A 21559-nucleotide genomic window follows, 5' to 3' on the forward strand; every position below is an offset into this window, starting at 1 on the left:
AAGGTGAACAAAAGCTGAAGCTCATAAACAGAATAAGTCAAAGGTCTGTGAGAAAGGAGAAACTTGACTCTAGGGATAAGAAAGACTAAAGGTCGAAAGAAGAGTCCCTGTAAAAATCCATTGGTTTTTATTTATTTTTTAAGTTAAAGTTTCACTGTCTCCTGTTGAAATAAATTTAGTTTGGGCTGGTTCTGCTCAGAGTGATCAAGTGAAGAATGGACGAGGTGAAGTGTGTGTGTGCGCGTGTGTGTTTGTGTGTGTGTGTGTGTGTGAGAGAGAGAGAGAGAGAGAGAGAGAGAAGCATGAAAATAAAAAGAGAGGCTGAAATCCTAACCACATTTACCTAGGAGTAAGCTCCATTGAATACTGTAAGACTTACTTCTGACTATCCATGGTTAGTCTTGGACTATACGGTTTGATCGAGACTAGGGATGAGATAAGGACAATTAGGACAGCAGAATTTGGTCTGCACCAGTTCAGACAGCCGGTGGGAATACAGTGTGTGTTTGTGTGTGAGAGAGTTGCCCTCACCTGCAGCCCCTGCACATTGCGCTCCGTGTGTAGCTCAGGCCTCTGGTACCACTTAGCAGAAAAGCCCTCGGCAGGATTGGAACTCGCGGCAGCCTGCGGCTCCCCGCCGCTGGCTTTCATCTTACCCGCTCTCCTTCCTGGAGCGACTCCCATTGGCTACCGCGGTGCCTCTCGCTCGGAGCTAAGAGTTCTGACGCGGCTTGCGCCTTCGCCTTCCCTCTTGCACAACAGGGGTCGCCAGCGCGGTCATTCAAACGGCTCCAGCGCCCTCCCAGCGAGAGGGGAGGGGGAAGCGAAGGATCTGGCTTTAGAAGTTGGCGAGAGGCGCCTGGAGCTTGGAGCGAGTCCTTCCTCGCCTGGAGGCAGCATCGGAGCCCTTTCCGTCTGCAGCACATGCAGCGAGGCTGTGGGATTCTTCATGCGCTTGAAAGGTAGGGCTTTTCCCAGACCAGATGTGCCTGCATCTCTTTCATAGAGAGGGAGAAAGAAGCTTTGTTGCTGTTGATTTGGCCGCCTTAAGAGGAGGCTTGTTTGCAGCAATGATGTGTCAAAAGATCCAAACTGCCAGACCTCTCCCCCTTTCCTGTATGCATTCTTCTTCTTCTTCTTTCTGGGCAACTAGAAAAAGAAAGAGAGAAGATTTCCTTTCCTACTTGGCCTGTTTTTCCCCAGTTGCTTTGCTCTGAAATTAACTCTGTTTTCTCCATGGCTTTTCACACTGGCGCCCCCTAAAAGGCACTTTTTTTTTTGCCAAGGCCAAAACAACAAGAAGTGGGGAAGGAAGAAGCTGAAAAATCTTTTCCCCCCACCCGCCTCTGTTTTTGATAGCAAGCCACCCACTGCAAAGCAGATGAAACAGAGGAGGATCTGCCTGGGTGAAAAGTTTGGAGATGCTTCCCAAATGTGTCTGCTTGGATGAGACGCCTATCCTCAACAAGATGTATGGAGGCCAGACAGCACACATGAAGAGAGAGAGAAAGAGAGTGTGTGTGTGTTATCTGGGCCTGTAGGCTGTTTATTTTGCGCTTCCTTCGGGTGTGCGTTCAATGTGGTTGCATGACTAAACCGGCTGGAGTGATTCACTGGCTGCCTTTCTGGGTGACTACTCAAAACAAGTTGTGAATCAATAGAGATGTTTTGGCTCTGCTCCTCAACCTCCCAAGTTAATGCACTCAGGGCTTAAGGAGAGTTAATTTACAGACTTGCAGGCTCTCGAAGCCAGCAGATTTATTCCCCCCTTTTTCCCCGCACACAGCCATGATGTGTTTTCCCTTGCAGGACAGAGGGTAAGTTTTGGACTGCCAAAACCCTGATGTGAAGGTGCCAGTCACACTCTCGTCTTCCCCAGTCTCTGTCTAAGACATTTCGCTACCCAGAGTCCAAATGAAGCCCTTGCCTCCTGACGGGACCAAGGCTTGAAACAGTGGCACCAATTTCTGCTGTCTTTCCTCTTAGTGAAGGTCACTAAACCCAGCTGCATGGCAGGTCTGGTCCTCCTGTGACTCTTCAGTATCCCCGTGCTTCTGATTCAGTGGCCAGCCACATCATTAACATTCATGGGCTCAGCAGAAGAATATGAGAATTTAAGTCTGGGCAGGACTTTGGGGCAGAGACCCAGGTCCTCACTCAGCAGAATGAGCCAGGGAGGTCTCCTGGTGAAGCAAGGCTGTTGGTTTACCATATCTTGAAGCAAGTGAAGTTAGTACCTAAAGATGGCTCCTCAGATACGGATATTAAGTTCAGAGTCTAAAATGACCCAGATGCACCACTAGATAGGAATGTTTAAATTTATCAGTTTATTGAAGTTTATTGAAGTAGCCTATCTATACTTCAGTCTTTTAACCAATTTAATAGTCATGGCTTTCCTAGGAATCATGGGAAATTCTGAGAAGACTTTCTTAGTGAATCTAGATCTAGACTCTTCTCTAGAATGACAATTGCCCGAGTTTCTGAGAATGCTAGACGCCACTACAAAATGACAGTTGCCTGCATTTCTCATGAAGAGGGATTTTTTGCTGAAGCAGTTTAAGTCTATGGTGTACTTATGTCCTGTATGGCAAAAAGGAGAAGAAAGTAAAGGAACTGGTCAATGCTTTCATGGTGAGTTGAAGACAGAATAAATAGTCTTAGTGTGGACTACTTTGTGCCTTCATTCAGTGTTCATCCTTTAGCGGCGATGTGTCTATGTATACAAACTTCAAATATAAACAAGCACATAGTAGGCAAGATGGGGAAAACAGCTAAGATGTTTGGATGTCCAGCCAGACCTGAAAATTTGAGATGCTATGCATGAGACACCTTTTGAAAGTCTCTCTGGGTATCCTTAAAAATCGAAACTAAGCTTCAGTTTAGTTTACTGGTCAACCACTTACAATAACAAACTCTGAATATGACATGACACAAAATACAGTATAAAGCAGCACTAAACCTAGTACAGCTTGGCCATGAACATCTGAACTTCCATGAAATTCTTCCTAAGATTCAGGTCACTCTAAGGCCCCGTTTGCACTACACATTTAAAGCAGTATCATACCCAGTTCCCAGGTTCATTGGGGGGGGGGGGAAGCCACAACTGTTTAAAGTGGTATGATATAGCTTTAAATGTTTAGTGCAGACAGGGCCTAAGATATATTGTCAGTGTGCAAGGTGGGAAATGTAATGAAATAGTACATCTTGATACTAGATCCTAGTATAAGTACCTGAACTGTATAGTTTTGGATGGAAAAGCACAGGCTGTGGAACTACTAGATGATAATTCTTAGAAACTAAACAGTGTGATGTTTATGCTATTAATTTGCTTATTGTCTGTAAAGGTAAAGGTACCCCTGATCGTAAGCTCCAGTCACGGATGACTCTGGGGTTTCACGCTCATCTCGCTTTACTGGCCGAGGGAGCAGTTGTTTGTTCACAGAGAGCTTCCAGGTCATGTGACCAGCATGACTAAGACACTTCTGGTGAACCAGAGCAGCGCATGGAAACGCCGTTTACCTTCCTGCCAGAGAGCTATTTATCTACTTGCACTTTGACGTGCTTTTGAACTGCTAGGTAGGCAGGAGCTGGGACCAAACAACAGGAGCTCACCCCGTCGTGGGGTTTCGAACCACTGACCTTCCGATTGGCAAGCCCTAGGCTCTGTGGTTTAGACCACAGCACCACCTGCATCTGTAAGAGTTGTTTATTTGCATGAGCTACCCATGTAGGCTTTGAATATAAGAACAATTTTAAAACAATAGACTGGAGAAGGATGTTAGATAACAGACTATATGGTATCTGGTGAAATTTTCTGGCTTCACTGTTAGATGATGAGAAAGAAAGAAAATTTTTAATTAGAGCTCTTCATACTTTTTTTTTTTTAAAAAAAAACACCTCTAAAGGCTTTTCCCAATTTAATTTTGCCATTATCCATTCACAAACGAGTAATAGAGTATAGCTGCCAGATACAGGATACAAAATATACACATACACCCTCATCTCAACATGGTAGTTAGTGTTTATTCATAAATAAGTCCCACTGTTCAGCTGGGCTTCTTATTCCCCAGCAAGTGTCCATAAGATTATTATACATCCCTTACTTGGAATCCAGAGTTGATAGAAACAAAGCACATTTAGCATACTTCCCTACATTTCCATAACAAGGTTTAGTTGCTATCTCAGAATTTAGTTTACTGATGCAACTTGTTGACAGCCGCATGAAACCTGAAATTTGGTACATGTCTGAAGTGAATGGCAGCAGGGAGAGTATACTGGCTTTTTGCATTACGTTTTGCATCCGTACTATATGCTGCATTCTTCAGGTGTCCTGTCAATTGGCAATCATAATTTGCAGAGATGATCTCTGCAAAACTGAGAACATCCACTATTTCCTATGTTTCTTTTAATGAGCTAACCCTCAAAGGAAGGTGCTTGGGTCCATCCCACAGCACTGTGTTAACATCCAGATTATGAAGCAGCTAAATCAGAGTGCTTGGTGTTAAGATGTTTTATAATCCCTTAGTGTGTACAGTACATAATCTTATACATGTCTGGTCTGTCCACTGAATTCAATGGGGTTTACATCCTGATAGGTGATTATAGGATTCCAGCCTTTCAGTGGTTTAAATCTAAGTGCTCCATCTTAACTGTTTGGTGGATCAGAATGATCAATTAAGAAAACATAATTCAGATTGCACCACACTGTTAAATTTCCTTGATTTGTAATTCAGTGCCAGGTAAAGGGACCCCTGACCATTTGATCCAGTCGTGGATGACTCTGGGGTTGCGGCGCTCATCTCGCTTTATTGGCCAAGGGAGCAGGCGTACAGCTTCTGGGTCATGTGGCCAGCATGCCTAAGCCACTTCTGGCGAACTAGAGTAGCACACGGAAACACCATTTACCTTCCCACCGGAGCAGTACCTATTTATCTACTTGCACTTCGTACTTTCGAACTGCTAGGTTGGCAGGAGTCTCCTGTCTCATAGTTGATGAAAGGAGGAAGATAATAATGGAAGCCCTATTCAGAACCATAATTTTGGGTCTCATAGTGAGAAGCCTCTGTATTTCTCCACAAATGTGGAGACTGCTGAGCTGGATTTTGAGCATTGTCCAAACTCTTTCCCATCTGTAAAGTGGAGGATTTGTTTCTTTGTTTGTTTAAAGCTGTAGGACAGCATTGTTGTGAAGGGAAACTAAAAAATAATTGTGAGCCCTTTGCAAAAGCAATGCACAGCTTTTATATTGTGCTTTGTAGTGTTCAGGCACTTCCCATACATTATCTTAGAAATCCATACAACAACCCTGCAAGGTAGGTTGATATTATTATCCCCATGTTACAGATCAGAAGTACTGAGAGAATAGGGGCTTGCTTACAGCCGTTTAATGAGCTGTTGACTGAGCTGCCTACACTATTAAATGGAAGCCGGTAGTGGTGGTAATAGGTTGGGTAGGAAAGCTGTTCAATACACTTCTAGCATTTTAATATGCTGCCAGGTAGAAGGTTTCCTGAAGACTGAAGACCTGGCCGCCCCACCATACTTTCTCTATGTCTGTCTTCATTCACACTCATTTAAATACCTGGCATATCAAAACAATGTGCCATATTGGTTGGATATGGTAGGATATGGTGTTCTACCTCATTTATAGAGTTTGAATTAAAGGGTCTTCCAGTCCTCTCTAGCTCCACATAGTCTGGATGATTCCAGGAAGAGGTTTATTTATTCAAAAGGTTTATAATCTATTTTTTTAGAGCAATGCTCCAGAATTCAGAGACATTTGCACCAGTTTTTTCCATTCAAGAACACCCGTCCATCCTTCTCGAATACCACTAGTATCCTGGGCTTTTTTCTTGACCGCGTGGGTGGTCAACCTTTGGCATGGATGTCACAAGAGGCAAAGGCCTCAGAGCACAAGGGTTTGTGGCACACCTAGACAGGAGCAGGAGGGTCTGTGGTGGGCCTGTCTCTGGTGAGGATCTTTGCCATCCTGCAGTGCACCCTGGGCCTAACAAATTTGAAGGGAAACTACTCAAAGGCACGGGGACTGTAATAGGTCCTGTAGCACGCACAAGAGAAGCAGCCTCTGAATATTTTGGCAAGTTTGCCATGAATGGGTCCAACAAAGTGGGCTGCTATTAATTTTTCAGCATTTCATATTTACAAATGGATTTTTTCTGGAAGCAAATAACATGGAAAGGAATCCTAAACTCGTGCGATATTCTGCTGTATTTCCAGGAGTGTGTGAAAACTCAAAAAGATTGTGGGAATTAACACTTGGCGAAATGTTGAGAAAACAGAATAAACTGCCATGTGAACGAGGCCTTAGTTACAGACAGGAAGTTACTTTAATGAAGCAGAGGTTTTTTGTAGCATAGACTTTCCTGTACTAGAGCCCAGCATTGGGTGCATTTTGTTATCAGTCTGTAAGTTTATGCACATACATGAGAAAAAAATATTTCCCCCCCCAAACCTAGTGATCTCATACCTTTCCCAAGTGAGGATAGCACTTAATGAATCTTACAAAAGGAGCTCCAATCCACAAATGCTTATGCCCAGTAGTGACACATGGAGGTGGGGGCGGTGGAGAACTGCAATGCTGCTGCTCACTTGAATGGGTCCAGGGTGGCAGCAGGGCTGGGGACATGCAGAGACACTGGTGGGAGTGCCTAACTGGTGGTGGTGCCATTGCCACCTGCACAGCTCTAACCTTGCCCCAGCCAGGTAAGCAGTGGTGATGTCAGTGTCATGAGGGTGGCCCAGTGACCCTGCCCCATCATGTCACTATTGCCACACACAAATATATTAGTCTCCAAGGTATTGTCTTGTTCGTAAGCTGTCCAAGATACTGATGTGTGGCTATATGTGTTTAATAAATAAATAAAAGCTGGACACATATCTCCAAGTAAACATGCCTAGGATTGGGCTGTAAGGCTGCATTTCTATGCAGACTTACCTGGGAGTAAGCGCCTTCCAGTTCAGTGGGACTTACCTCCATAGGTAGAGTCACACTGCATCACAGCTGCTCTGCAGGACTCTTCATCTCTGTTTATAATTTCAAAAATGCATTGCAATAGGAAAAAAATAAATCTTTATATTTGCATATACAGTATTTAACAGGCAAATGAATGGATGCTTTTTGTTGTTGTTCATCTAAGAGAAAAGGCACTGATCAACACCTGTAGGGACTCAGTTACCGAAAACCTAACCATATCTTTCCATATGTCTCACGGAATGGAATGGTGTGATTTTTCTACACCATGCACAAACTACAAGGCCCCCTGCCTTACCTATTTAGTTCCCCCTGAACTAAATAGACCTAAACACTGTAACTTTTCTTCGTCAGGGCTGGAACATCTCTGCTATGTGGAAAGGTGATGATGTTTGGGGCTATTTTGTTTAGTGGGGAAAGGTGAGTAAGTGGAGGGGACATGATAGACCAGCTATATAACACTAGGGTGTGGAGAAAGCAGATAGAGATAAGCTTTCCTCCATGCTTTATAATATTAGAACCCAGGGTCATCTAGAGAAGCGGAAGTTTGGGAGATTCAAGACACAGCAAAGGGAGGACTTCTTCACACTGCACATGAGTACTAACTATGGCATTTGCTACCAGAAGGTGCAGCAATGGCCACCAACTTGAATGACTTTAAAAGGGTGTTCAACAAATTCAGGGCGGATAGTGCTATCCATGACTACTACCCAGGATGCTCTGGCTTGTAGTCTGGAATCAGAGGGTAGCATGCCTCTGAATGCTACTCGCTTGGGAACAATGGAGGGAAAGGGCCTTTGCCCTCTAGTCCCACTTGTGGGTCCCCCATAAGTGTCTGGCCACTGTGGGAAACAGGATGCTATGCTAGGTGGGCCTCTGGTCTGATCCAGCAGGGCCCTTCTGATGTTCTCATAATCTGATGTGATAGGTTCGTATGAGAAAATAACCAGCACCCCAAAGAAAAAACTTGCACTTCCAAAGATCTGGCATGAGTTTCACTTAATTGCAAGCAAAGCTGAGGATCGGGCAAGGAAGAGGGATTATTTTTGTTGGTTTAGCAAATGAAGACAGAAACAAAACGGACCACTTCTCCTTTCAAACATTCCTCCAGCTCTGAATTCTGGGGACGGCATGAGAATCAGCCTCTGCCAGTGTTGGCAAGCTCCCCCTCCGCTGATTTCCTGCTGTGAATTCGAGTATCTTTCATCTATTGGAATCTAAAATGTTTATCTCTTCTTCGTCTTCCTTAATTTCATTCTTTCCAGACCCCTGGAGATAGGCATATCTCAAAACAGTTGGGAAAACGGAAATGGGCAGGGAGGGGGCTTGACATGTGCCTTTAAAAAACTTCAAAGCAATTCCATCCCGTTCCATGCATCCCAAATCCCCCTCCTTGCATATGCACATGTTTATTATTTCTCAGCACCCCAGTCCTCCACGCATTCCCTTGGAAACAAGGGGTGCTTTGCACAATACGCTGTTTGTGCACACAAGAAAACACAATGGTCCCTCTGAACTCCTATTGTGAAACAAGATGTCGGAGCCAGGCTTGAGTGCGCAGAGCTGCACACTGGAATGTGGCCACTTTGCCTCAAGAGAAGGTAATGGGGAGAGTCTGGCACTGGGCTTCATGGAATCCTGCTCTTTCCTTTCTATTGGTGCTGTAATAACACCATCACTCGCATAGCAGTTGCTATTAAATATAGTGGTTCTTGTTTGTGCATATATTATTGAAAAGAGTTTTCAGCATTGCAGTATAGAATATGTTTACTGTTTTAATTTCTGTGAATAATACTTCTCCACTGGCTCTGATGCATTCTCATGATGCCACACTGTTTTCCACGTCCATTCATGTAAATTTTCTCACACTTTAGTTCTATTCAGTATTCCTGGTGGTTTTACTTTTCACTGAAACGTGCCCAAGGGAGGCATCATAAACACTCATTTATGTCTTGTAATGGATTTTATGCATGTGGACCATGTACTATTAGAATTAGAGTCTATTTATTCCTGCATTGCAGGGGTTTGGACTAGATGACCCTTGAGGTCCTTCCGACTCGACAAACGTGATTCTATTTGGGTTATCTGTCGCTTAACTGTAAGCACTTGGCCATGCCTATACTGGACGTAAATTAGTTTTGCTATCATTTCCTTCCTCCCATACTTTGCTTTCCAACTAATCCTTGGCACTTAGAACCATTTTCATGAACAATGTTTGATGAATGCCCATGCCCTTCTACAGTGGTACCTCGGGTTACATACGCTTCAGGTTACAGACGCTTCAGGTTACAGACTCTGCTAACCCAGAAATAGTACCTCGGGTTAAGAACTTTGCTTCAGGATGAGAACAGAGATTGCACGGTGGTGGTGCGGCGGCAGCGGGAGGCCCTATTAGCTAAAGTGGTACCTCAGGTTAAGAACAGTTTCAGGTTAAGAACAGACCTCCAGAACAAATTAAGTTCTTAACCTGAGGTACCACTGTACTCTCTCCTGCAATGTGGGTGGATTGTGGGGAGATTGTGGCTTTGCGTGCCACATGTCCTGGTTGTGCCTTTGCCATGTCCCCAGCCTCATGCAGGCCTGTCTGCGGAATTTGGATATTGCCTAACTTTCTAAGATGGTAAGAAATTATGGGGAACCATTTGAAGATAGAGGGCCAAAATACTGTGGCAGGTGTGCCAGAAATGGATGTTTTTCGACGTAGACACACACCACTCTCTATCCAGGCAAGCAGATGGTTTTGTCACAGGTCAGGGCACATTCCACCCAGGTAAAATCAGTAGAGGGGGGCACAGAGCAGGCCCACTGAGTGGGATACCCTGGGTGTGTGAGGCCTGGGCAGAGCCTGGAGGGTTGGAGGGTTGGAGAGAGAGGCCTGAATTTGTCCTGTGAGCCCAAGGTTGCCCACCTCTGCCATAAGACCTGCCTCACTGTGCAGTTAGTTTTTCACCTCCTCCTCTTTCTAGATATTGCAGTGTGGGTTTAGCGAGTTGCCTTCTAGGGCCTAGTAGGATTCTACCACCCCGTTTGTCTCATACTGGTTATGGAAAGAAAGTGTTTGTTCCACCTATTCTGCTCTACAATATTGGGCGGGGCTCTTTGTGCCTTGGCTTTGGTTGCATTTTAATCAAAAGTCATTTAAATAGACATCTATGTACCACTTATCTGTACATATCCCACACTCTCAATGCTGTTCATAAGAAAGGAAACAACACAAATTCAAGAAGATGGATAGGAGAAGAGAGCAATAAATATTATATAAACTTAACTATTGCTTCCCTATATGGCACACAGAATGTTTGGGGTGGGGGTTTTATTTGTTAAACATACTTATCAAAATGCAATTAAGAAAAGCAAACCACCCCGATGCATTTGTTATCCATAGCATAAAAGACAATTCAAAACAGATTCATCATGAAATCTCTGATTCAAAATACATTGTACCACAACAAACAAGACGTAAAGAATTCTCTACTAACAAAAAGAATACGATACCTTTTGACCTGAGAGGTTGTTGTAGCAGAATCAGCATTTTTTAAAGACCTGGAACGGGAGTTGGTAAGGCTCCTTCTGTCCTAGATGGTAAATGGCCAAAGCTCTTTCCTCTTGCATGGTGGCTACAACTTGCAGGATCAGTGCATAATAATGGGTAGCCAGATTAAGGCCGTGCACAGATTAGCTGGTTAAAATGCATCAAGGTTCTTTTTGATGAGTCCCACTGATGACAATAAAAAGGTGTGTCTTTAAGGGTGAAGGGTTTCTCCACTAGATTTGCCTCCCAGGGAATCAGGAGGACTGGAATTCATTTGGGGTTTACCTGCAGTGGTGGGCTTTGGACTCTCAAATTTCAGTGGTACCCCATGTGATGCTAAAAATTCAGTGCCCCCCACTTCTTGTGCTCTGTTCTACAGCATTGTTTTGGCGCCCCCTGCAGTGTGGCACCCAGTGTGACCACACATGCTGCACCACCCTAAAACCGCCTCTGTTGCTTGTCTCATCTGCTGGAGGATAGTAGGCAAGATGACTTGACCAGACCTCACTTGGTATACCATTGATATGTGAAGAGCAAAGAATAGAACTGTGGACTCAACTAAACAGTTGTAAATAAAACTTTTTTAGTGTGTCGTAAAGTGCAATATGCAAATGTGACACTAGATGGCAATGGTGAGCTATGGTAAATTCAATATATTTTTCAAAACGTTTTTTAAAAAAAACATTTTCACAGCGTTTTTTTATATGTGTGTAGATTCCACCTGTGTCTGAGCCTGAGTGGGGTCACTTTGGAAGGTCCTATGCTCTCCGCTCACCATGTCCCATTCTGGGGGTTCTCCCAACCTTCCAGAGTACATGGTGGGAAGCATGGGGAGATGGAGCGGGCGGAGATGAGGGAGCCCTGCTGCACAAGTGGGTCTCCTCACTGTGGTTTCCATCCGTGTTCTGGGTTAATTGAATCCAGCCCTTAAAGTTAAGTTTGAAATCCTTGCAGCTCCTTTAATATTAACAAAGTGGTGTGGGCCTTGTTTGATCCAAGAATTTATATCTTGTCTCTATGCTCCTGCATCAACACACAATGCTTGTTTTCAAGCTTCCAGAAAAAATGGACTTTGGTTTATCATTGGGAAATACATGCTGTTCTGCTCATCAGAGGAAAAGCCATAATGAACTCTGGTGTTATTTCTCAGTGCCAAAATGAAACATTCCATGCATTCAGAGTCTGATATATGTTCCTAATTTGAAAATATTGGATTGCTATAGATAGTACAAAGCTCACTTTCTTTCTGTGTGCATCCATGTGAATATTAAATTGTTTTTAAAAGAGAAAACAAAGTGAAAAAAAAACTGGCAGAACTATCCAGAAACAGGGTGTTTTCCTCCCACCCCATAATTTTTACAAACTTTCACAGGCCAGCATTATAACTTGAATCTAATTTTGTTTTCTTGAATTCATTTCATTCTGTTATGTTGTTAGGAGGTATCAATGAGGATTGAAAGTTTTTTCAACATCTTTAAAACTATTCTCTTGAGAATATTGGAGGCTCATACTTCTGTTTGCAATAATCTGTTTACTTGCACATGTGCAGGTAAAGCAGCAAGGGAACAGTCTACAACTGTTCTGGGTTATAATAAAGAAAATAACTGCACTGATTACTTTTAGAATCCACTGCTTTCTGAAATCTCTAGCTAAGAGTATGTAAGCCTTTTGACCTTGCTGTGCCCTTGACTACAGTAAGGAGAACGTTTTACTACAGGAATGAGAAATCTGTGGCCCTCCAGATGTTGCTGGACTCCAACTCTCATCATCCCCAGCCAGCATGGCTAATGGTCAGGGACGATGGGAACTGTAGTCTAACATCTGGAGGATCACAAATTTCCCATCCTGACCTTGCTGAAATGCAAGAACCTGTTTTCCTAGTTGATCAGGTAGCATCCATTGTAAGTGACCAAGTCTGTTGCATTTAATCCCCCCAATATCAGTAGTTGTCATGATCGGGCTGGATACAGAGGAGTAGTGGGAGGCATCAGCTGGGTAACCCACAAGGGAGAAGGCTCAGAGCCTGGGAATTTGTGGTGGGACAACGATAAGTGGTCAGAGGGAGAAGAGGGGGCCGACTGGGAGGAGGACCTACTGGGAAGGGTTGTTGTGACTAATAGGACTGATCTGTTTTGTTTCTTTGAATAAAGAGTTAACTTCATTGACATTGGGTGCTTTATTGTTTTATTGCTGACCTATGCATGACTTCCATAGGGACGCAGGTGGTGCTGTGGTCTAAACCACAGAGCCTAGAGCTTGCCAATCAGAAGGTCGGCGGTTCAAATCCCCATGACGGGGTGAGCTCCCGTTGCTCAGTCCCTGCTCCTGCCAACCTAGCAGTTCGAAAGCACGTCAAGTGCAAGTAGATAAATAGGTACCGCTCTGGCAGGAAGGTAAATGGTGTTTCCGTGCTCTGCTCTGGTTCACCAGAAGCGGCTTAGTCGTTCTGGCCACATGACCTGGAAGCTGTACGCCGGCTCCCTCGGCCAGTGAAGCAAGATGAGTGCCGCAACCCCAGAGTCATCTGCGACTGGACCTAACAATCAGGGGTCCCTTTACCTTTTATGCCTGACATCAGCTCCTGACAGTAGTTAGTGGTCAGCTGCTCATGACACAGCTGAGGTAGCAAGGAAGAGCACTGGCATTGCTGCCCTAGGTTCCTTCGGAAGGAAGGGCTATAAATTCAATAAATAAATAAATAAATAAAGTGGATGATCTTTTTTTTTCCAGTCCAGAATGTGAGAATGCAACTGCTGGGAGCTCAGAAGGGATTTCTTAATCAGAAACACAAGAAAATGGGAGTAGTAAATCTTTTCTCCAAAGTTCTGTCTGGACTTCAATGAAGACCACTTTGTGCTGTTGCTCCTATAGGAATTGTGTTGGGAAAGGCCTGACCCTTATAATGTGTGTAAATGATGGCACATGTATTTCTCAGCCCATATAGATGCACCAGGAAGCTGATACACATCATTTTCCTGATGTATAAGTTAGTGATTGATTTTGAAACCTGGAGATGCTGAGACACATGTCATCTTGAAAGTTATGACTGAAAAAGTACGTTACCCTTAATTCCAGATATATGTATTTGAGCTATTGTGCACCATTGGCAAGGGAAATGCTCCTTGCACATGCTCTATTATTATATTCCACGTGCTTTCCGGAACTGAGCTCTGGTATTAAAAACAGGCTCTAGGGCTTAACCCTGGCAAAATCTGCCACTCTCACAGTAATCACTTACTTCTCCAATATGAGGACTCCCTCTCTGAAGCAGCTTCTTGAGTATTCAAAACACCAGCTGAGAGAGAGTTGGGTTGGGTAGCTGTAAATTCATAGGACCATCAAGTTAAGAGGACTGTGATCAGCACAGTTCTGAGCAAGTATATTTGGAAGTAAATCACACTATGTTGAACTGAACTCATCTGAAGTGTATGTGCATTGGATTGCAGCTGAAATCCAGCTGTGAAACTGGACCATGCACGCACACAAGTAATCCAGGTTGATGGCATGTCACAAGGAGAACAAGTGAGCTATGGTACTTTTGGAGGAAATAGCTTGAGACCATTTGTGTGAATGACCCAAGTGATATGCTGCAAAGCAAAGCAATATCCTCTCTACCAACAGAATTGTAGAATTGGAAGGATCTCCAAGTCCAACCCCCTGCAATGCAGGTATCTTAGCTAGAACATACCTGTACATGACAGATGACCGTCCAACCTCTGCTTAAAAACCTCAAAGGAAGGAGAGTTCATCACCTCTCTTGGGAGTCTGTTCCACTGTTGAGCAGCTCTTAGTTATTCCTGATGTTTAGTCAGAATCTCCTTTCTTTGAAATTGAATCCATTGGTTCAGGTCCTAGCTTCTGGAGCAGGAGAAAACAAACTTGCTCCATCCAGAGCTTGCTCCATCCACAGAGTGGCTGGGGAAACCCAGCCAGATGGGCAGGGTGTAAATAATAATAATTGATAAGAATAAGAATACATGTGACAGCCCTTTGGGTGTTTGAGGAGACATGGGGAAAGTTATTTATGCAGTACAGAATCATGTCTTCTGTATGAACAAAACTCATCCCTAAACGATATCACGAGAAAGGTTAATTGTGTGCATCGGCATGTCACAGGACTGATTGTCCCTGGTTGAGGCTGTTCTGGGCAATCAGTGATCTGATATGGATCTCTGGATCTGATGGAAGCAAAGGATATGAAGAACAGAAAAGAACATGCCAAATTGAGTAAAAGTGCACATGGAATTGGAGACCTAAATCATGGTTGCCATATTTCAAAAAGTGAAAACCAGGACACCCCAAAGTTGTTGGGCTTTTTCTTTTTAACAAAAAGCACACACCTTATTTTGACTCTGAATGTAACAACAATCCAGGTACATTGGGATTCACTGGCACTTGTTACCAGACTCAGGCCTGCCTTTCCTAGTCTCATATGTGTTCGGTTCAGTGCCAGTCATCATTAATCAGTATAAGTCTTCTGGAGTATTTAACAATCTTCCATCCTTAGTAATTCTAAATAAATTGTTATCTTTTTGTTTAAAAAGACAAAGCCTCTTTCTTTTTTCTTACCCATGCCTTTTTGTAAATTGGATTTTCAATACCAAGGAAATATTTATTGATGCGCATCAACTGAAATCACAGTCAGAATAATATTCTCTTAGAAGTCTTGGGAGTATATAGCATAATGACAAAATGCTTAAAATTATAAGATTCCTGACAAATTCCGAAAATGCTCATTTGACTTTTATTTATACATGTTTTCTATGAATCCCTGGGAGAGAGAAAAATCTTCCTCTCTTATTGACAGTGAGCAAGGCTGGTGTTGGAAATGCTCTGATACAGTCAGTCATGGTGGAAGCTGTGTGAACGTCTGGATTTGTGAGTTGCTTCCAGTGTGAAGAGGACCACTCAGATCGCCTGACTCCAAGAGGCTGCTTGGTCTTTCTGTGTGGTTAATCTTGAGAGAGCAAACTGAATCGATTGGTTCTAAGAAATTTCTCAATGAGTTGTTATTATCACCGTACAATTCTGAATTTTTTGGGGGGAACTTGTTTCTCGGATCTGGTCCGCAGCTCATTTGAGAAGCTCCTGCTGGTTTTCAGCTCCCTACGCCGCACCCAGCCATTCGAGCCTAAATTTGGGGTAGGGGACTGGGGGAAATAAATGGGAGAGAGGTCTTCAAAGAGAGAGCTCCTCTCTCCGATTGAAGAAATAAGAGGTGCGACACTGCAGCGGCCATTTAGGGTTGTGATTGATGGAACACTTTCAGGTGCTCTGCCGTTCAGATCAGAAGCCGGAGCAGCGCTAATGAGTCCCCCCTATTGGCAGCTGCTGTTTCAACGAAAAGCCAGTGCAGTAAGTCATGCTGGAAAGACAGAAGGAGGTGGGGCGGGGGGGGGGGATGGGGAGAGGGAAGGGTGATTGGGGGGGGAAGGAGGAGGGAGCTGACAGAGGCCGAGAGTTTATTAAACTTCAATTTAACTGCTGTTGAAATATGCTCCTCTAAGTCAGGGCAGCAAAGGTTAATGGAATCCTGTTTGTAGATGTTTTATGGCGCTCTTCTGGGATAAATATAAAAGACTGGTGCATTTTGAGTAATTTAAATAAATATTTGTTTAAACCGCATAAGGGGCACTGGGAGCCATCAAGCATTTCCCCCTTCCCCGACTTACTTACAATTATAATGCTGTGTCTAATTACGCAGCTAACCTTAAAAATAAAATGCAGCAATAGATCCTGATCACAGATTTCCCAGTGAAACCTAGTTGTTGTGATGTTAGTGATTTCTGGGTAACAAAGGCCCTGTCTCGTGAGCACTTAAGTCTCTGCAGTCTTTAAGACTCAACTATTACCTCACAAGTTCAAGAGTGCTCCCATCACAAATGCAGAGGTGCCTGTTTATTATCTGTGTTTCAGTTGGTAGATCTTTCTTTTATTGATTAAATAAAAAAATCAAGAACATGATCCAGCTGAAGTTAAAACGCTTCTACGTCATAAAGATTTCATTGGGAAAGACACAAATATGTGTGCAAATTTCCTGTTGCAATAAGCAAGATGTTTAGGCTGCAACTCTACACTGCAATACTGAGAGTCAGGCCCATTCAATTTAGTGGAGCCTGCTTGTAGGTAGACATGCATAGGATTGTACTGTAAAGCACTTAACTTTCTCTGGATCCTATATTCATTTTCCTTTCTTTTTAGTACATTTCTACCATGCCTTTCAGGGCACATTGCCTTCATAAGGCAGCTCAAGGGTGGTTGGGATTAAAACATAAACAGGCATTTTTTCAGATGGAACTCACTCAGTTTTGGCACCTCTCATGTGGGTGCCATTTCGATTCTAAGAGAATGATGCGTTGCGGCACCTCTTTTTCTAGGAAAAAGCACTACGTATAAACCACCAAAACACAACAATCTCATAAAATTTCAAAATTAAAAACCTAATATAAAATACAATTCAAAATTAAAAGCCTATGGCAGATACAGTATTTATTTAAAATAATCCAGAAAAAAATTGTTAAACTATTATTTTAAATGCATTGCTTTAATCGAGATATGAATATAGAAGCGCAATCCAAAGAAATTTAGACATTCCTAGGGTTACAATTCTAGGCATATTTACTGGAAAATAAACTCTCTGAAGTAGTGAAGGAGTGTGTATGCACACAAAAGCTTATACCAAGAACAAATTTAGTTCGTCTCTAAGGTGCTACTGGACAATTTATTTTATTTATATATATATTGCTACGAGAAAATAAGTCCTATTGAATGCAGTGGGACTTGCTTTAAAGTAAACATGGTTAGAATCAGGCTTGGCAATCCAAATAGATAGCCTAAGAAATGTGCAATCCAGTCATAGGTGGGTTTACTCAGAAGTAAGCTTCACTGAGTTTAGTGGGATTTATTTCTGTGTAAATGTTTTTAGGATTACAACCTATGACTGCAATTCTACATACATTCTTATCTGGGATGAAGTCCTATTAGACTGAATGGGATTTACTTCTGATGGACTTGCATTGATTCTAATAGACATGCCTCTTTGGTTTGCCTGAGTTTCTAATGATTGTGCTCCCTCTGACTTATAAAAGCGTCCCAAGCCATTAAGCAAGTACCCTTCTTCCTAAGGAAGTAGTTTGGAACATGGGTACTCCTAGGATGTAGGAATCAGCATCAAACAGAATGGGAGTGGAGGGCTAAATTGTCTTTATACAAAGTGCAGTGTTTCAGAATAGATGTAGGAAATCAAATCACAACCGCCACAAAATAATAATTAATAATGGTATTTCAAGAACAGAAATGTATTGCACAATAGTGTAAGTGTGTGCTCAAATTTAGGCTGCAATCCTATATACACCCTGTATACACCTACCTCAGAGTAAGTCCCATTGGACATCCTGGGACTTACTTCTGAGGTAAGTATGAGTGGCTTTCAATGTTCTTTTATGAAGAATGCATGGGATGGAATTGGCAATTTTTACGAGCTGATTCTATTCCTGAAAAAAAAACACCACTGGATTCAGCTTGAGGCTGATATTGATTTTTTGCACAGCAATTTGCATCCTGTTCTGATTTTAACCCTTTTGGGTTCCTAGGCATCACATGCTATTCACATTCCTTGCAGAAATGCTTTCAAAACTCAGGCTGAACTCTCCCTGGTTGGCAAGGACTTCTGTAAACAAGAAGCCCATCCTATTGCATAGAAAATTGAAGATGACAGCCCATAACAGTAACAGTCCTTGATATCACTATTGTCTCCATACTCCAGAAAGCAAGATTACACGGGTCAGCACAGCCAGAAACACACTGCATAGCATACAGAATGATATTGTTTATTCATATATTTATACCTCACTTTTCAAGGAGCTCAGGACAGCTTACATAGTCACTCCTCTTCTATTATCCTCAGCAACTGCCACCCTGATGAGGTGAGTTAGCCTGAGAGATAGAGGCTGGAGCTGGACACATTAAAAAAAAAGTTTCAGGTAAAGATCATGATGGGAAATCATGTGGCCGAAAGTCGAACTCTGCAGCGCCATCTGGTGTCACAGTGTTATAACACATTTAAAACACATTTTTTATTTTATTACTAATGTAGCTGAGTCCAGAGACTAGCCCAAAGTCACCAAGTGAGCATCATGGCTGAGTGCTGAAGTTTCCCTAGTCCTGACTGAGCATTTTAACCAGCATAGCATGTTGACTCTGAGATGTATGGTACCCCCGAAGATCTGATGCACTTTATGCCATTGCTGAAAATCAACAAGACAGGAATTTGCATCTCAGTAGTTGTGTGGAGCCTGGATTTGTTGGAAGCATGGCTTTTACAGTTATTTAGGTGCCAGGTCTCATGCTACTTGTGGAGATGATACTCCATTGCTACGCACTGAGTACAAACTTATCTTACTCATCCCCTGCCATCACCTCTGCTTCCACTTTTGTAGGGGTGTGTGGGTTTTTGTTTTTGGGGGGTACTTAAAAAAAAAATCACAAAACCTGCTTGGCCAGAAATAGCAGTGAAATAAAAAAAAGGGGGGGTAGTATATTATGTGAGGCAATGCCTGCATTGTGCCACCTCCAGCTTTCTTAAAAAACACTGGTTTGTATTCAGTGGTGATTTTGCACTTCTGCAGTGGGGACATCTGTTTTTTTGCTGATCGCTGCTGCCTCTTGCAGACTGTGCCATACCCTATACTGTCCCATGGAGTTCCCCAACATTCAGGCACAGCTTTTTGAGGCACAGGGGGCTATAGTGGGTAGGGAGGGTTGAAGAATAGCAGGTGCCCTGCCTTACCCAAGCAGAAGTGCCTCAGTGGATGCAAGTGCAACTCTAGTTGAAGGTTTAAGATTGGGCATAATTATTCCTTTTCATTTGCAGTCAGGGGAAATATAGTGTGGAAACTAGAATGGTGCTGATGTATGGCTAATGTTGAAATAGCTATCACAGACTGCCCTACGTTCAGTCGCATTTGTATTATTTTCAGCTAGATTACGCAGCCAATGTCTGGAAACCAGGCTCTGTTCCAAAGGATATGAGCTGGTCGAGAAACGCTTTCTGAAGGCTGCTTACTTATATTATTTTAAAGTAATAATACAGATCTGGCACTGCTTCTGTACAGGAATTTTAGGCATACACCCTGTTTATTTGATTAAAAACCCATCTGCACAAGTGCTTTCTTTGTTTCTGGTTTGACACTTCAATGCCAATGCAGAAAGAAAAAGTTCCTGCAAATAGCAAGTTGTTCTTTGCCGACACAATGAATCGTGCCATAAAGTCCTACAACAGTGTGGGGGCCTGAATGCCTGAAACAGGGTCTGCCAGCGTGGCGCCCCTGGGTGCATATGTGCCTACAGAGGCTTTCCTGACTGATGTAGGATCACTTCTCTGCATTAAAATCAGAAAGAAGGCTTGAAATAAGCTTTCTGCTGTAGCAAATAGAATAGGGTGTGTGTGTGTGTGTGTGTGTGTGTGTGTGTGTGTGTGTGTGTGTGGTGCCCACAACTGCTGCTTAGATATGTAGGTGTGGACCCAGACCCAGAAAGGTTGGCAATGCCTGGCCTAAGAAACACCTAAAGGCAGTTTTCTCCTGTATAGACCTACCCATCCACATTTAAAGCATATTTGAAACACACTCTTTTCCTCAAAGAATTCTGTGCAATGTAGCTTACCCCTCACAGAATTAGAGCTCTTAGCAACCCCCAACAAACTACAAATTGAGGTAAACCTCTAAACAATAACAATAACAGGCGATGGAGTCCAGCAGGGGTGCCAACTTGAATAAAATGGGGGGGGGCAGGAAAGCCCTGCCCCACATAATCATATGGCGCGGTGCACACTATTTGAATGGCAATGGCCATCAACTTTGGGTGTGTGTGTGGCCCCCTCAAATATTTTATTGGGAGGGCTGAAGACCCGTTGGCTCCTATGGAGTCCAGTAGCTAAGTGATCACCAACTGAGGGCGATTAGATTTTTAGACCTGTCTCTGGCTACACTATCATGTGTTGGGATGCCTCTGTAGGCCTCCGCCTTGTGTCGCTTCCATGGCTGTGGAATTGCTGTTGGGATGCCTGAGGAATTCTGCCTTTGCAAATTCGGATACCAACCAACCTGATCTGTACCTCCCAGACCAATGTGTAGATTGGGCTTTGCACTTAAAATGCTGTGACATAGCTCGTGGCTCACAAAAAACAACAACCCCAAAACAAAAACAAAATGTATATATAAAGGTCCATTTTGAGAGAAAATGTATTAAATGCTACATGTTTAAATACAGATTTTTGTATTACCTTCCCCCGTAAAGTTACAGTTTGATGCAGAAACAGGACAGAACATATTTATGCCAAAGTAACACATAGGCTAGAAATAATCACCATCAACGTGTGGCGGCAGAAAATTGCTTCACTGTCTTCTCTGGATGGTGGTGGCTTTTTTCCACTCCCCCGCCAGTCTGTTTTTCCTCTCCCAGTCTCTTCAAACAACTCTGCTCAGAATCTCCTTAAAGAGAAGCCTCCAGTTCCCCACAGCCACTTCTGAGGGCCCGCAAGGACTGTGCTCCAGGCCTCCCATAGGGGCTGTAAGGGCCACACAATAATAAGTAAAGAAACATTGCTTTCTTCACAAATTTGCCTCACCGCATTGGTACAATGAACCAGACATGCCTTGCAGCCCAATCCTGAAAGCGAGGCTTTGTCTCGTGTGAGGGGATCTGGTGTTTCTAAACCATTGTGCAAAAGAGCCGGGTGAAAGATTGATGCACACAACTTAAGAAGTGACTACTTGCATAGCGCCACAGCCTTGAGGGTAATGGCATCGCACAAGGAGTCAGGGTGTTATGCTTGTAGTGTTGCCCAGAGCAGTAATGTGGCCCTGAAGAGAGTGAAGCAGAGGTGGGAACAGCTGGAGAGGAGTCAACCTTTCCTTGCTCTATGGGCTTTGTTGTTGTTGTTTAGTCGTTTAGTCATGTTCGACTCTTCGTGACCCCATGGACCAGAACACGCCAGGCACTCCTGTCTTCCACTGCCTCCCACACTTTGGTATGGG

At 43.3% G+C, this 21559-nt stretch overlaps 1 protein-coding gene across 2 annotated transcripts in view; it reads left to right on the plus strand.

The window, feature by feature from the left end:
* The window catches only part of ALX4 (ALX homeobox 4), a 67042-nt gene that overhangs the window by 13222 nt on the left and 32261 nt on the right, over positions 1-21559 (plus strand). Inside the window, exon 1 of one of the 2 annotated variants that reach the window (XM_083751836.1) lies at positions 822-962. The exons of the other annotated variant lie outside the window; for it this stretch is intronic. Coding sequence (XP_083607962.1) covers positions 950-962 — 13 coding nt within the window. The 5' untranslated portion in view covers positions 822-949. Of the gene's footprint in view, positions 1-821; positions 963-21559 lie in introns of those variants that run through there. 2 annotated transcript variants of the gene reach the window in all.

The sequence above is a fragment of the Podarcis gaigeae genome, assembly GCF_964106915.1.
Source record: "Podarcis gaigeae genome assembly, chromosome: 1".
NCBI classification, from domain to species: Eukaryota; Metazoa; Chordata; class Lepidosauria; order Squamata; family Lacertidae; genus Podarcis; species Podarcis gaigeae.